General features: G+C 36.3%; 1 protein-coding gene across 1 annotated transcript in view; it reads left to right on the top strand.

Moving 5' to 3' along the window:
* The first annotated feature begins 1337 nt into the window (after positions 1 to 1337).
* The window catches only part of ANKRD12 (ankyrin repeat domain 12), a 57365-nt gene continuing 43300 nt past the window's right edge, over positions 1338 to 15402 (top strand). The window contains exons 1-3 of the mRNA XM_009318537.1: positions 1338 to 1421; positions 2919 to 3056; positions 11317 to 11464. Of these exons, the coding sequence (XP_009316812.1) occupies positions 2970 to 3056; positions 11317 to 11464 (235 nt within the window). The 5' untranslated portion in view covers positions 1338 to 1421; positions 2919 to 2969. The remainder of the gene's footprint in view (positions 1422 to 2918; positions 3057 to 11316; positions 11465 to 15402) is intronic.

The following is a 15402-nucleotide window of genomic DNA, read 5'->3' as shown; positions in this document are numbered from 1 at the left end:
GAGTCAAGTAGCAGAAAAAAGGAAGGAAAGAAAACAGCAGCATATGCAATGAGAAAAATTTTGATTAAAATAATAAAGATAACTTTCACACGTTGATCTGTTTTAAAGTAGTTGTAATCATGATGATATATACAATGGGAATTGTTGCAAATGAAACTTAAAGAGAGGATTTGAGAGGCTAACTGAGCAAAAGCAGATTTGTGACTTGTGTTTTCTTTTTAAACCCATGAAAACAGAGATATTTGCTGCTATGGTAATACTCTATGTATGGTGTAATCAGCACAGTAGTTGTTGTCTGTGAAGATACTAACTCATTGCTTCTTTTAGTATTAAGAGATGTTTTTGTAAACTACAGGAAACTCATTCTAGAGTACCCTCCATTGCACCAATAACCCTTTTTCTTCCTGCAACTATTACAAAAAGCAAATAAAAAGAAAAGCCAAATAACCATGTGCTTTGATGTCCATTAAAAATGAACAATTACTCTCTGTATTGGTAGGGCTGCATAAATCCTATTGACACTACATAAATGAAGGGAATATACTAATGTTTCTTTTGTCTTGGGTAAGAGTAGAACAGTAGGAATTTCACAATATAGTATCTTGTATCATAGTGGAGACAAGATTCAGGTTATTATATGTGAGACAGTTTCTAATTAAGCTCTTCCTTGTGGTTAATGTTAAAAAAAAAAAAAAAATTGAGGTGTAGGGGAAAGGGAGGAAAAGAGCAGACCTTAGTGCAGCATTTCCTAATTTTTTGACTTGAGGATTGAGCATTTTGAACTTTCCTTCGCCTCTTGTTTTTTCCCCCCTCTTGTTTTGGAAGAATAAGCAAGCAAGATGTTACTTTGTTGTATACAGTGGTATTAATCTTAAGCCAAGTATTCTGTAAGGGAATTTCCCATAGTTTAGGTCTTGGGGGACAGGTGGGTGGAGTGGTGGTGGTGTGCTGTGCAGAAATTTGTTTCAAGATGAAATTTTTTGTGTCAGGTCTAGTATGCAAAACATTTTTCTCAAAGTTATCTGCCAAAGAGAAAATACCAGTCTCTGTTGTCAGTTACCTGTGTCAAACCAAAATAGTGGCCTTGGTCCTAGAACAGCAACAAATTCACTATGTCATGATCCCAAAATCTTCACTGTAAAGCAACAATAGAAATGTCACACCTGAAACGATGTCTAGCTGAGACATAAAATTACTACAAGACTCACTAAGACTGTGATCACATCAGTTCAAAAAGACCCCTAAAATGTCACCAGCTTTAAAGTGACGTCAAATGCAATTTTACTTTTCACGTGACCTCTCCTCTTAGGTACTTTTACAGGAAGAGTGGCTCTTCATTCTGCGAAAGAGGCAAGTCAGGTGAACGAGAGAGTTCAGCAAATGACTTTGTTGGGATTTTTGGTTATGACACTGTTCCTGCTGTAAGCTATGTTTTTGTGTTAGATTTCTTGGGTTTCACCCTTAGCTGGAATTGGCTTCTGAGTCTTGGCTAAGCCACAAATCTCTTAATACGTTTTGGGATTTATGAGGAGTGGTATGTAGTGGCCTAACAACGCGTTTGTCTGTTAACAAGCCTGAGCAGAGTGAATGAGAGTCTCCAGTGCACCTTTGGAGACATGAAGATGATGGCTTATGAGCTTGGTACAAATTTGTTTAAGTTAGCTTTCTAATATTATCTGCCATGTTTTTTTCTATGGTCTTTTACTTACACACTGTAGTGAGCTGAGTTTGCCCTGCTGATTCCTGTCTCATTTTTAGCTCCTGTCTTGACAGTTGCCTGAACCATAGAATATGGAGAGAAGCGTTACTTCTCTGTTCCTTGTTTGTTATTCGGAACTGATAGTTTGCAGTCTTCCATTGCTAAACTCACTTACCATAGTACTTAATGGTTTGTGTAGTAAAAATTCTGGTGTGCTGGCAAGACATTAGGGCCTGTTTGTTTATCCTAACTTTTTTTCTTTGTGGTAAGAACTTTGTAGTTCTTAACAAGGTGCTAAATAAATAATGCTAAAAAGCACTAGACTGTATTGCTGGCGGTGTTGAAAGTGTAGAGCAGTCTTCTGCTATGCTCCTGACATAAGTTTTTAGGACAGCCTGACTTTCCCTGGTTAGGTATTGCAGTTGGACTCAATGATTTTAGAGGTCTTTTCCAACCTAAATGATTCTATGATTCTATGTATTAAAAATATTCTGCTTCTCTTGAAGTAGAAAAGTGGAATCAAAACTAACATGGAAAAAACAAAATTCCATTGTGTGAATCTGTAATGCCACTTACTTGGTGTACCCTGGAGATGAAACACCACAGAGCTCTTAGAGCTTTATATACATATATATATAGCAATGGCTTATGTAATTAATTTGCTAGACAGTGGAAATTAAGGTTTCTAGTTCCAGGTCTAAGCTTTAGAGGATTTTTCTTCTAACATATATCTCTTGTTCCAACAAGTAGGATAGCAAATCACCAAGATTTGACCTTCTTTCCATAATATTTTGGGTAGACAATATTTCAGTTTCCCAGGCTAGAAAGCTTAGTTTCTCTTCACACTGTTGCTAGAAATGATCTTATGTATCCTCCCAGTCTTATTAACTATAAAATTGAGATGCTGAACCAATAAACCATCAAATATCCACAAGTGTTAAGTCTGCCAAAGAGGTAAGTTAGAGGGGTGAGGCAGTTCAGCAACTGACTTGGTGGTTTTCTGATGACACTGTTGCCAGTAGTAGCCGTGTTAGACCTTTTGGGTTTTCACCCCAAAGTTTGAGCTGCAGATGAGTGGGATGCTTGAAATCAGGTGTCATTGTTAGTCATCTTTTTTGAGGTACTATTCAGCTTTGCTACCATCTACAGTAACTACATTTGTCCTAAAATGACACTGTAGTGTGTATGTTTATATAATGTTGGTTTGTTTGTTTTTCAGACACACGATGAACCCACTGATACAAGATACAGCTAGCTAAACAGCTATAAAATGCCCAAATTTGGGTCTACAAAAACAGTTCAAGTTGAAAATTCTGACAGCGATAGCACCATGGTGGAAAAACCAACTGCAAGAAAGGTAACAAAATTATATTCATGTCCTTTTAATTTCAGTGAAATGAAGAGCATGTGTTCTATCACGATTTTTGTTACTGTAATGGGAAGAAATAAATATGAATCTGTATTCTGATATCGTGAGCGCAGAAAAATAAGTTTTTACATGGCTTTAACTGTAAATTAAACTAGGGAACAGAATTTATGCCTTTTATTGCAACTTGCATCTTAATTCAAAAGGAAGCTGGACACGTTAGGTTTATTTGATGTAAGTTAGTGCTTAGTTTCCATATCTTACATCATATGAAGTCTTTATACACTCACAAGAACAATGATTCATATTTTTTTAATTTTACAGTGTCTTACTCTCTGTAACAAACACATGAAACATTTCTGAAGGCCTGTGACGGAGCACAGACCAATGAACAAACATAAGTTTCTTATATTCCTTTGTAACACAGGGACTTGTTCCCTCTGTTAGGAGGACTTGAAAGCCAAATGCTGCAGAAGGGTTAAGCGTAACTCCTGTGCAAGGGAGTCCACTCTGTAAACTGTACAATCCATTTTCGAGTGTTGGAGAATAAAGGAGTATGCAAGCTCCAGAAATACTGAAGGGTGGTTTGTTGTTTATAAATGTGGAGTATCCTATAATTTTCAAACTTCTGGAGCCGAGCTGCAAATAACCCAGTTCTCAGTTTTGTCTGCCTAGTATGCTTGTACAACAGACGAGTTTATCTGTAGTACTAATGAATAACAAAAGATAGAATAATCTGTATTGTGAATGATGAGTTGTATATTGCCCTAAGGAGAGAGAATCCATTTATCTCCCAAATGATGTTTAAAACTGTTTTCTCTAGAAAAGGAGATTGTGTGTGTGTGTGGTGTCATACTTAACTGTTACAATTTTATTGAAGTCTGTATTCTCTGTAAGACCACTTAATGAATGGATATAAGACAGGGAGAGATGAAAAAATAGGAAAAGATGAGAAGATCCAGCATCTGCTTCAAACTGTTTGTCTTTTGAAAACATTCATAGAAAGCATTAGAGTTTTAGTCTCTTCCCAGTTTGTTTTATGGGTCCCGGTAAAGTGAGACAAAGGTAGTTGTTTCTGCTAGCTGTGTTGAACTACTTCGATAAGAAAAAAAGAGTAAAATGGGGAAAGGAAATTGGCTTACTAGTAAAGGGATGAAAAAATGATGGGGTTTGTTGTTGTTTTGTTCTGGTCTTTGGGATATGGTCAAGTTAATTGAAGTGTCATTCAACACTGGGAATAAGGGGGGTAAACTGGGGCCTACAAGCAGCAAGAATACGAAGGCTATTGCAGTGAAATTTAGTGGTATTCAGTACTGCCTTTTTATTTATATACTTGTAAATAAGCTACATTTTGTAAAGGTTTTAGGTTATTTAACTAAAAAAATATTTTCTGGCTTTATAAACTCTTGTTATCTTGACACTTCAGTATTTCTGAAAAAAGCTTTTGACACAGGAAAATTTGGAAGACAATCAACAGCTGCTCATGCTAGGAAAACTGACTTATGTCATCTTTTTTCAAGCTTTATTTGTGTTTTTAATTTTAAAAAACCTGTAACACAGGTTAAAATGAATTTTCATCTTTTGTTCGCTTTCATCAAAGCAAAAATAGTGGGTTTGCTGGAATGTGTCAATTTTTAAGTTTTTTCTTTTCCCTGTTTCTCTGCTAAAGGTACGGCTTGAAACGCTTGGAATGCATTTGTTTGTAGGTTTGAACATACAGAAATAGATTATCATATTTTTATAGTGCAGATTATTTTCTTCCTTTGTAGGCTTTGAATTTTACATACAAATTGCTCTGTAATCTGAGTTTAAAAAAAATAAATCAAAATAAAGAGTTTACTTCTGAGTCCCCTTTTCCTCCTCCGCTCTCCACCTCTGACATCTCCTCACCTCCTCTCCCTGTTGCTTGCTGCCACAGTAGAAAAACGGTGCTGGTTTCCAGAGTGGCTGTTGAATCTGCAGCCGCTGCCAAAGCAACTGCCTTAGCAGTGATCCTTGTGCCCAGTTCAGTATTTGCTGGTTGTCTTGACACCTTCATCTCTAGTAATCTCCTGCCTCCGATGTACTAATAACAATAACAGTTGATGTCTGCTGAGCCATTTAACCCCCCTACCCTGCAATATCTGCAAAGTTAGGTAATTTTCTGAAACAGATATGTGTAGCTCTCTTTCACCAGAAGAAGATATGAATCCGTATGAAAATATGAATAACTTGTTCCAGGGAATAGAACAGTGAACGTGGTGTCATTTATTTAACCACCAGGAAACACGGCAAATTTTGATTTGATTTAGAAGGGAGTAAATTAACATTCTATTTTTAATGGTCTCATAAAACCCTTTCATTGTCATACTAGCTCGCGTGAAGTTTTCTCCTTAGCTGGCTGCTCTAACAAGGAAATGCTTCTTGTTGAGACTGATCATCAGTACAGGAATTGGAAGTATGGACAAATATGCTAGGTTCAGATTCTACTTTGCCTGGTCTTTGAGATTAAGACACCAGTGAAGGCAGGGTTACTTAGAAAATTAAAGTCGGGGGAAGATGGAAGTTTGACCAAGGACACGTGTATGGAAACACAATGGTGGACTAATTAGATTGATACCAAACAGTAAACTGATAAACTGCTTGCACTCTTATGTTCAGTCTTGCTTGCTGTCCACCTTGGCACAATATTTAATGTGAGATTAGAATAATGTAGGATTTGGTTTGGGGATTGTATGGTATAAATTGATGTATGTAATATTTAATATTGAAAATGTGAGATCCTAAATAAAATTACAGAAATATTTAAGTGTTGCAGTTAATATTCCTGTATTCAGGTTTTTAGCATAATAAATACAGTTTGGTTGCTTTTGTCATATTTTGAGAAAATTGAATACATGGTTAAGATGTTAAAGAGTCACTTAAACAGTCACATGAACTGTTCTCTAACGCATGGGCAAGTAGTTGTTAGCAGTGTTTAGCTGGCCCTTGAATAGTCTTCAATCTTTTCCCCTGTATTAGAAAAAATAAACAAAATATTGCCAAAATGTAATAATTTTAATTCAGCCTAGAAAATTATTTAAAATTCAACAAACAATACGGTAAGAGTAAAATTTGAGTTTGAAAACATAAAATCATGAAGACAAATCTGTATTACACACACAGACATAAAACTCTGAAGTGATGATTGACCAGGCAAAATCAACCGTGATAATTTTAAATGAAATATCTTCAGGAAGTAGTAGAAGTTTCTGTAAAGCAAATAAGGATTTTTCTCAATATGTAAATATTTGCAACCGTGAATTTAAAAACAATAGTCTTTGAAGCATTAGAACTTCTTATGGAAAAAGTTACGAATTCGTTAACCTAATGTAATTGATGTAAGAAGTACTGATGCTGCAGGTGAAAGGGATACTAAAGTAAAATTTTTGCTTTAGTGGCGTTTTGATATGGAAGTGTCTTGATTAATCTGGAAAATACCTCTTGTCCACACACTTTTCTCAGTATTGTGCGACCAATGAGTGACCATTCACTGTACCATCAGAGATGCCTGTGTCTTTTAGTAGCATGGAAAGACCCTGAGGTTGTCAATATTCAGATAATTGCAGTGGTCCTTAGCACAAAAAATGCATTCTAATTGTATTTTTCACATAGCTTTGGCTTTTTATTTTTTCTGTAGAATGGTAGAGTCAAACCACTTCTGCGCTTTGCTATGTAAGCTTGCTCTTAACTTGCTTCTGTGTCCACTTGTTGTTGAAGCAGAAGTGTCTTTGAACTACTCATGGAGCTTAATCTCTATGACTGTAAATGAACAGAAGATAGGTAGTTACCGGTGTTCCCTTACATGTTCATAGATGCATTGTAGGCAGAGGAGGCCTAATGTGAAATAATGATCACACAAAACAGTGCATTTACAAATGAACGGTAATGTTAAAGGACACTACTCCCTAAAAACTTCCTCATTCTTCTCAAAATAACAACTGTAATGGCCTAAATATATGGTGTAAGGCTATTCCAATGGTTAATATATTAAGATAAAAGAAAAAACATTTGCAGGATTTGTTTTGCCTAGTTGATGCAATGTTTAGCTCTTACTGGTTGTGCACTCTTAGGTGTTGACTGAGGAATGTAGTAAAGTTACTGTTCTTATGAGACTTAATCTTTAATATTTGTCCAGTGGAAGTTAATGCTTATTATGCTGTTCTAGCAACCAGTAAAGAGCTGTGTGAATCAGCTATGTGTTCAGGTCTTCTGAGAGCTTAAAAAAAATCATTAGAAATAACATTCCTGTTAATAAGCTGAGTTGATATCATATTTGCTTTAGGGTACATGTATTTTTATTTCAGTTGCTCATCTTGGGAGCATAAAATAAATAAAAAAAATCTAAGAGTGTGTACAGCAGATAGGCCATTTAGTGTTTGAATGAGATATTCTATAAAGATAAGAACATAATGAAATTTTAATTTATCTGAATTTATATTTTAGAACTTACGTGGCCAAAACTCAGGAAGTAAATGATAAGATATGTGGTTCAAGGAAGAAACACATCTGGGGTTTGTAAGAACTCTCTTCTTAGAGTCCAACGATAGTGCCCAAAGCCATTTTAATACCATGCAGAACACGCTTCAGTATGTAATTATCTTTGATAGGCAGAAAAAGAATGCTGATTCTCCCGGGGCTTAGTACATCTGCTAGATTATATGGCACTCTTGTCTCCTTTTGTGTATTGTCATTGATTGTAGCGGTACCAGACAATAGAGCTGGAATGGGATATCGAGAGATGTCCAGATTGCTGTTTGTTAGCCTTCTGAGACAGTTTCTGTTGAACAGATGAAAAATGTGTTCCTCCTCATAATATAGTAGTATGGTTTTGTTGACAGAGAAAATTCTTGTTACTACATCCTCCAGTGAGGCATGCATTAAATGTTGAGACATGCAGATCCAGCTCATCCATTTGCCCCAGAGTAGAATAAGCTGTACTCGGTTCTTGACAGACGTTTGCCAGACCTTTTCTTTAAAGCCTTGGCTGATGGAAATTCCAGTCTCCTTGGGCAGTTTATTCTGATACTTAATTACACTGACTGGCATAGAGTTAGATACTTAGTAGACGGATAAATAACCTTTGCTTGTCTCCTGTTGCAGTCTAAAGCCATTAAATGTTTTCTAACAGTAGTGGACATGGAGACTATGTAATGCCTTTCTCTTTGCAGCAATAGTCTGTGTATCTGAACATTATCGTGTCTTCGGTGTTTTATTTGATTAGCAGTTTTCACTTTAGACTAATGAACGTCTTTAGAAAGTCCACAGATATTCTAAGTTACAGGTTGTTTTATAAAAGATGTCAGCTTCGTTTTGGGTTGCTTCCATGGATCACGTCAAACTAATATAGACCTATTTGTGCTGAATCTTTAACCTTGCTTTGGACCCTGAAAAAAAAGAAGTCCATGCCGTTGCAGTGACCAGGAGTAGTTGGAACAGTGGATGCTCACCCTTTAAATCAAAATGCCTCTTCTAACCTGCAGGGCTTGCTACCTTCTCTTGCCTTCCTTTACTTGAAGTTGAATTCAGGAGGTTGTTAAGAGCTTTGTGGCTTTTAACGTGGGGTCTTGTGATTGTACAGTTAATTATTTTTATCAATTTGTAGAACCTTGGTTTTACCTTGGCTTTTCCCATTTTGTTTTGTATTTAGACTGTTTTTCAAATTTGCTAGTCACTTTATTTTCCCTTTGCCAGTGCTCTTTGCTTCTCCCTCTTTCCTGGTTGTGATGGTGTCTGCATATCTAATTGCATCTCTATTTCAGCATTGTCACTGAAAATACTAAATAGCATTGACTTTGTACAGAGTTCTCAAACACCCTGTTCATTGCATCTTTTGGGTTGGAAAGTTCACCACTGGTGGTGGCTAAATGTTTATTTCCACAACAGCCAAGGAGCAAAATACTCTCATTTTTCAGTTGCTGTGTTTTCTGTGTATAGCCTGTTCTTTCATTTTCAACGTACCTTTATTTACCTGAAAGTATGCATTTTGAACTGTCTTTCCTACTTCGATCATCACAAAAGTAATATTCAGTGATTATCCAAAAAGTAGTGCATCAGTCATAATATTTGACATAATGCGTATAAACAATTCAAGAATAAGTGTAAAGCTGTCAAATTATTTAAGCAGCTTGTGTCTCTTTGTGAGCACCTACCAATGTATTTTACTGATTAGTACCAAAAAAAGTGATTCTTTTTAAGGATTACCAACCGCAAAAAGCTTGCCTCTTTTTCTACAGGACAAGTTGAGACCAATGTTTCCTGCTTAGGAAATTTAAATTATTTTTAATTGATCCTTTCTATTGTGTGGTACCTAACATAAGATAATATTCTAGAGAAAGCAATAAAATTTTAATACCACTTTATTCTAGAGAAAGCAATAAAATTTTAATACGGCTTTATCATATTGTGGGAAACTTACATATGTACACATGAGAAATAATTGGATTGTTTGGAACAAGGGATGAGAGAGCTCTTGGTGAGATTGGGCTGAAGTGGAGATACCCTTATGTGTAGTGGAAGAGATCGGAATGGGCTTAATGGAGTTTGGATCTGTTCTTGTCAGCTTACAGATGCATTTGCAAATGATCAGTTGTGTTAGATTGATTAGTTTCTTTCAAAAGTAATAGCACAGACACTTTATCTCCCAAGGGCTTAGGGGAGTCTTAGGGGCTTTTAGATTTTTAGATTTTTCTTGTTCTAGCATGTAAGAAAAAGGCTGGGGGAGTGTTTGTTGTTTCCTTTGGGGTTTTGGAGGAGGGCTGATTTTGGTTTTAGCGTGTGGGTTTTATTCTGCCTTTTGGTTTGTTTGGGGTTTTGGTTTTTTGGGGTGTTTTTTTGGGTTGGTTTTTTTTTGGTCAGGTTTCCAAACTCAGAGCGAAGATAGGTTTTCTCTGGGGGCATCAACCTTTTACTTCAGGAATTCTCCTGACATAGTCTGATCCCTTCTTTGTGATTTCTCTGGTACAGATATTTGTCATCTGAAGATTGTAGAGTTTTTTTGCAGGTTCTTTTTGTAATCACTTCTGCCTATCCCTTTGGCAACAGTTTAGACTCAGTGTCAGATGATATAACCAAACTACTTCTCTTACCTGTGTTTGTTTTTAAATAAAGGAAAGGTGCTCTCGAGAATAGTACCTTTACTTGGAGTTATTTTATAGTTTTCCTCTAATCAGAATAAATCTTTTAACTTTTTCCTTCAAAAGTACCAAGGGAGCAGCCTTTTGTTTTTCTGATTAGCAAGTAAGTGTATGTGCCTCTTCGACCTTTAGAAAATGAATCTGTTACTGGTTTCATCCGATCATCTGTTAAGAATGATACAAAGCTGTGGAGTTGTGATAGCTGACATAGCTGGATGATGTGTTTCTGCAGCATGTAACGAACAGAAGATGTTATGTCTCTACATTGCATCTTGATTGGTAGGCCAAAATGTTGGGGCGTGCAGAGGGTTGTCTCAAGCAGTCTTTTCAGTAACCTGCTATCTTTTACATACTTCGACCTCCTGTATTATCAAAGTAATCAAATGTAAGTTAATATTGTGCCCATCTGGGTTTTTCTTTGTTTATCTTGAAATACATTTTATAAGCCAAAAATCCCAGATTTATGCAACTAAAAATTCCAAATAGCTTGTACCTATTTTTTCTAAATTTGATACCAGCTAAAAAAGTTTCTTCATAGACTTTCTAAGTTCTTAGTAAATTTTACTTTAGAAAATGAGGCGCTACACTATTTTTCTTGTTGAAATAGAAAGGGAGTTCTGTATGGATGGATTACGGGGTGGGGGTGGAGGCAGGGGATGGTTGTTAGAGGGTTTTTTTTGTTGCTACTGTGTTACTATTCACAGTCTGAATTGCAGTGTGGGCTTTTAATGTGCTTTTAATGTGATTGTTATGTTATGGTCAGGGAAGGAAATTGGGTTTGTCGTTAAGACTTGTCAAATTCTTGTCCAGTTTTTGGTGTTCCTTTGCTTATTAATCAAGGCTCTAATAGTGAACAGCAGTTCTACAGTGATGTATCTGGAAGTAGAAATAACACAAGATACTAATTTTAAAAAGAAAGAAATGCCATTGATTATTTTTAGTAAGGTTACTTTAAAAGTTTTTGAATAAACCACGTAATACACATACATAGACACATGCACGTACATTCTTGCATAGCAGTCTTTTCAGTCTGTATACATTATAAGACTATTCTGCTTTATGCAAAAATTACTTAGTATACTTTTTATTTATATTAGAGCAAGGACAAGATTGCATCCTACAGCAAAACTCCAAAAGTGGATAGGAGTGATGTGGGGAAGGAGATGAAAGAAAAGTCTTCCATGAAACGTAAACTTCCTTTTACTATTAGTCCATCCAGAAATGAAGATCGCAATTCAGACACAGGTAGAACCTTTTTATTTCCTTAACTAATTATTTGTTGGTAAAATACGTCCTAATTTAATTAATTGTATATTATGTTTTTATATTGATTATTTTTTTTCCCTTTAAAAAAGAATACTAAGTATAAAATTTGCTTGCTTGCTCCTGGTTGTTGCATCTCAGTCTGATAGGCTTTCATCCTATCATTAGCAAGAGCTAGCATGCCAGCATTGTTTATCTACATTTTCCAGTTGTTTCCTAACCTCATTCTTTTGCTTCTATTTTAGTACTAAATCTTTCTTTACGTTGTCATCTCTAGAGGTCCATTTGCTTAAACAAGTAAACTGATGAAAAGACATGTAAGTGCCTTGATTTGAGACACAGCTGTCAGCCTTTCGTAGCCTTTTTTGGGGAGGGAGAGTGGAAAAGATTGGTAGCTGTACTGTCCTCCATATAAGATAAAAGGTTGCTAAGGTTATGGAACTAACTAAACTAGCCATGGAGAGCGAACTTTTCTTTCAATCTAAGCTCCTATGACCTGTTCAGGATACCTTTTCTGCACAGGCCGGTAGTTCTTCCTAACTTAAGCATATTCTATTAGAACTGATTTCAAGACTTCAAAATACCATTCTTAACATGGCTCTTTTCAAATCAAGATGGAGGGGTCTGGATGTATTCCAAGAATACAGTTGTCTCTGAGTTTAGGTAATTAGTTATCTATGTCATACTTCAGTAATAGTTCTGTTGGTAGCAAGACAGTATCCATGCCCTCTGGAAGGCCACCAGAAGGCATGTTCCCCAAATTTGTCAGAGGCTCAGTACTACAGTTTCTTATACAGTGCTCATTGTACGTTTGAATATTTTCATAAACAGGTAATTCCCTTAATATGCTTAGATTTTAATGCAAGGTAGAAGTATATGCCTCAGTACATGTTTAGTTTTTGTCCAGGATTGATTTAATGCAGAAGATTTGGCTCCTGGATATTACATACATATTTTTGTTACTGTAAAGAGAATATGGTATGGAATCCAAATTTGAAATAGTCACATTACAAAACAATACTCTTGGCTTTAGATCTCTGTTTTCAGTGGTTTTACAGAATTCTAGAGTCTTACACTATTCATGATACCACTTGATTCTGAAAAGACCATGTATAAATTAGAAGTATGCTCCCAGCATCTGCTTTATTAAATTTACTGCTTGGTAATAGACCCTAACTGTTTTTAATAATGGAAATAAATATATTTAGAAGTAATATTTAGCACTTATGTAATGTTTTCTGTGTTGGAAATCTTTTGTCATCTCTCCCCACCCCCATCAACTTTAGATAATTCATTGTCACAGCGTCTTGTAAGGTAATTTTTTGTGTTTCTCTTGCTGTAGCATCTATTGTCACAGTTGCCACAAACAAGAGGGATTACTGTAGGCACTTAGACATGCACAAGAAGACAATGCACGCACTAAAAAATCTTTTTGTTACAAGCTGTAACGGGGAGATGAAATAAACAGTTCAAGCAGGGGCAAGAAATACTTAATATAACAATAGAAGGCACATAGCTTTTAAATACTGCGTAGTAAACATCATAGCTTGTTGTCTGTTTCATTACTGCTGAGGTAAGCAGGTAAGAACAACTACCCCATCTTACAGATGAAGAACTTGGTACATAAGCTTGCCACAAACTTTAGAGGCAGGAGCACTACTAGGATGAAAAAAACAGTTCTTATAATGCTGATTCTATACCTAACCAATTAGATTAGACCAGTGGGAATTAACCACTTACATTAGCACCTTTGGCACTGACATGGATTAGAACCGACATCAGTGATCATGAAATGCAGTGCTGCTTCAGACACAAACTTGGCATTAGATGTTGAAAAGGTTTGCCATCACTGGACTAAACTGTTACGTCTGACAGAAGTGTTTCCCTGTTAACTATGTACAGAGAATGGCAAGTGTTATTTGAGAAGGAAGAAAGTAAGTTTCTGGAGATGAGTGTAACCAGGGACAGAGGGAAAAGAAGAGGTGCTGAAAACCTTATCAGCTAGTGGTGCTAGTGTTTAAAAAGAAAATAAATTTAACAAAAAAAAAAATCTCAGTTTTCTTCTGATACTTTGTGAAAATCTGTGGTGGTGTTCTAGGGAAATGGTCAAAGGTTATGTGTACAATTCATAATCAGAAAGATTCTGAAAAAATATGTGTTACTACTCCATTCTTCCCATTGTCCATTACAGTTCCAGGATGTATTTTTTCCTTTTCCTATGGTTTTATTTTTAATAGTCTTCCAATATGGTTTTTTTCAGAGTTCAGAATGGCAAAAATGTTCTTACTGCTTTGCTAAATAGTTTCTCTGTAACAGATAAGACGATTGAGTTTGATTTTTCAAATGTTTTTAAAGATTTAGGGTTTTCTAAAAATGTGGGTGAACAAAAATCAAGAAATGCCATAAAAAGTAGCTCTAGAATAAAAAAAAAATTAGTGGTTTAGTTTAATAAACGGTTTATCTTCAAGATACATGATAGGGTTGCTAGCTGATTGTAGAAACCTCATGATAATTGGGTTTCATCCTGTTTAGGCAGGTAAATCAGTCAAAGAAAGGGAATACATAATTGTTAGAGCTTTACATTATTAGAACTGTCTCGGTTCTATCTCCAGAGTATTCATTCATGAACTAAGATTTTGTCTTTTTTGCTTCATTTTTGTAAAAATTGCCCCCTGCAATTCCACCTCTTGCTCTTTTTTGTGCTGGGGATTTTTTCGTTCAGGTATTGTCTAGAAACCACAAGTGACAATGAACATGGACAGCTAAACTGAATATTAACTTAATTTGGAAATAATTTTTTAAATCTGATTCCTACAAAACTATACATAAAGTCAATTTTACACCCAGTCAGTTTTGGCAAGACTGAAATCAAACAGCATTTGTAGTGTCCCATAAGAGTCTAGAACAATTCTAGTCCTCCTGTTTATCTAAATTTAGATTTAAATCAGTGTCTTTGCCTAAGAAACTGCTGCAATAAATTAGAATAGAATACAATCACTTAGCTTGGGAAAGACGCTTAAGATCATCGAGTCCAACTGTAAACCTAACACTGCCAAGTCCACCACTAAACCATGTCCCTAAGTGCCTCATCTACATGTCTTTTAAATACCTCCAGGGATGGTGACTCAACCACTTCCCTGGGTAGCCTGTTCCAATGCTTGACAACCCAGCTATTTAATTAGTATTAAATATTTTCAGATTTAGCCTTTTGGTTACTTTATTAATAATTTCGTACCGGTTAGGACTGAGTCCAGTTGCCTAAATGTAGTCATGCAATGCCAGTTGGGATGCCTGCAGTAGCTGAGAAGTCTCTACAGGGCTGAAAGGTAACATGAGTCACAGGAGACCTGTGGCCTTCTGAAGAGGCCAATGGGACAGCAACATCACCTGAAATTGCACTACATACCTGTCTTTAAGCAACAGCATCCAATTCTCAGTTTCGTTTGTTGTGCAGGGGTGTCTCTATTATACTGTCCTGGTTTGGATGGCTATCCTACTGAGGGTTCTGTTATCACATCCCCATTCTTTGATCAGAGCAACCACAAAAAGCTAATACGATATATACGTACAGCAGTCAAATTTATTTATACTGCAAATTTTGCAGTATAACTTTAACCCTTGTGTCCTGGTTTCAGCAGGGATAGAGTTAATTTCCTTCCTAGTAGCTGGTACAGTGCTGTGTTTTGGATTTAGGATGGGAACAAAATTGATAAGGCACCGATGTTTTAGTTGTTGCTAGGTAGTGCTTACACTAGTCAAGGACTTCTCAGCTCCCCATGCTCTACCGACTGAGAAGGCTGGAAGTGCACAAGAAGCTGGGAGGGGGCACAGCCAAACTGGCCAAAGGGACATTCCATACCATGTGACGTCATGCTCAGCACATAAACTGGGGGAAGCTGGCCGGGGGGGGCTGCTGCTCG

This window comes from Pygoscelis adeliae, unplaced genomic scaffold, assembly GCF_000699105.1.
Source record: "Pygoscelis adeliae isolate BGI_AS28 unplaced genomic scaffold, ASM69910v1 Scaffold42, whole genome shotgun sequence".
NCBI lineage: Eukaryota > Metazoa > Chordata > Aves > Sphenisciformes > Spheniscidae > Pygoscelis > Pygoscelis adeliae.
Note: the sequence above shows the minus strand (reverse complement) of the source record. Positions and strands in the feature narration are given on the sequence as shown.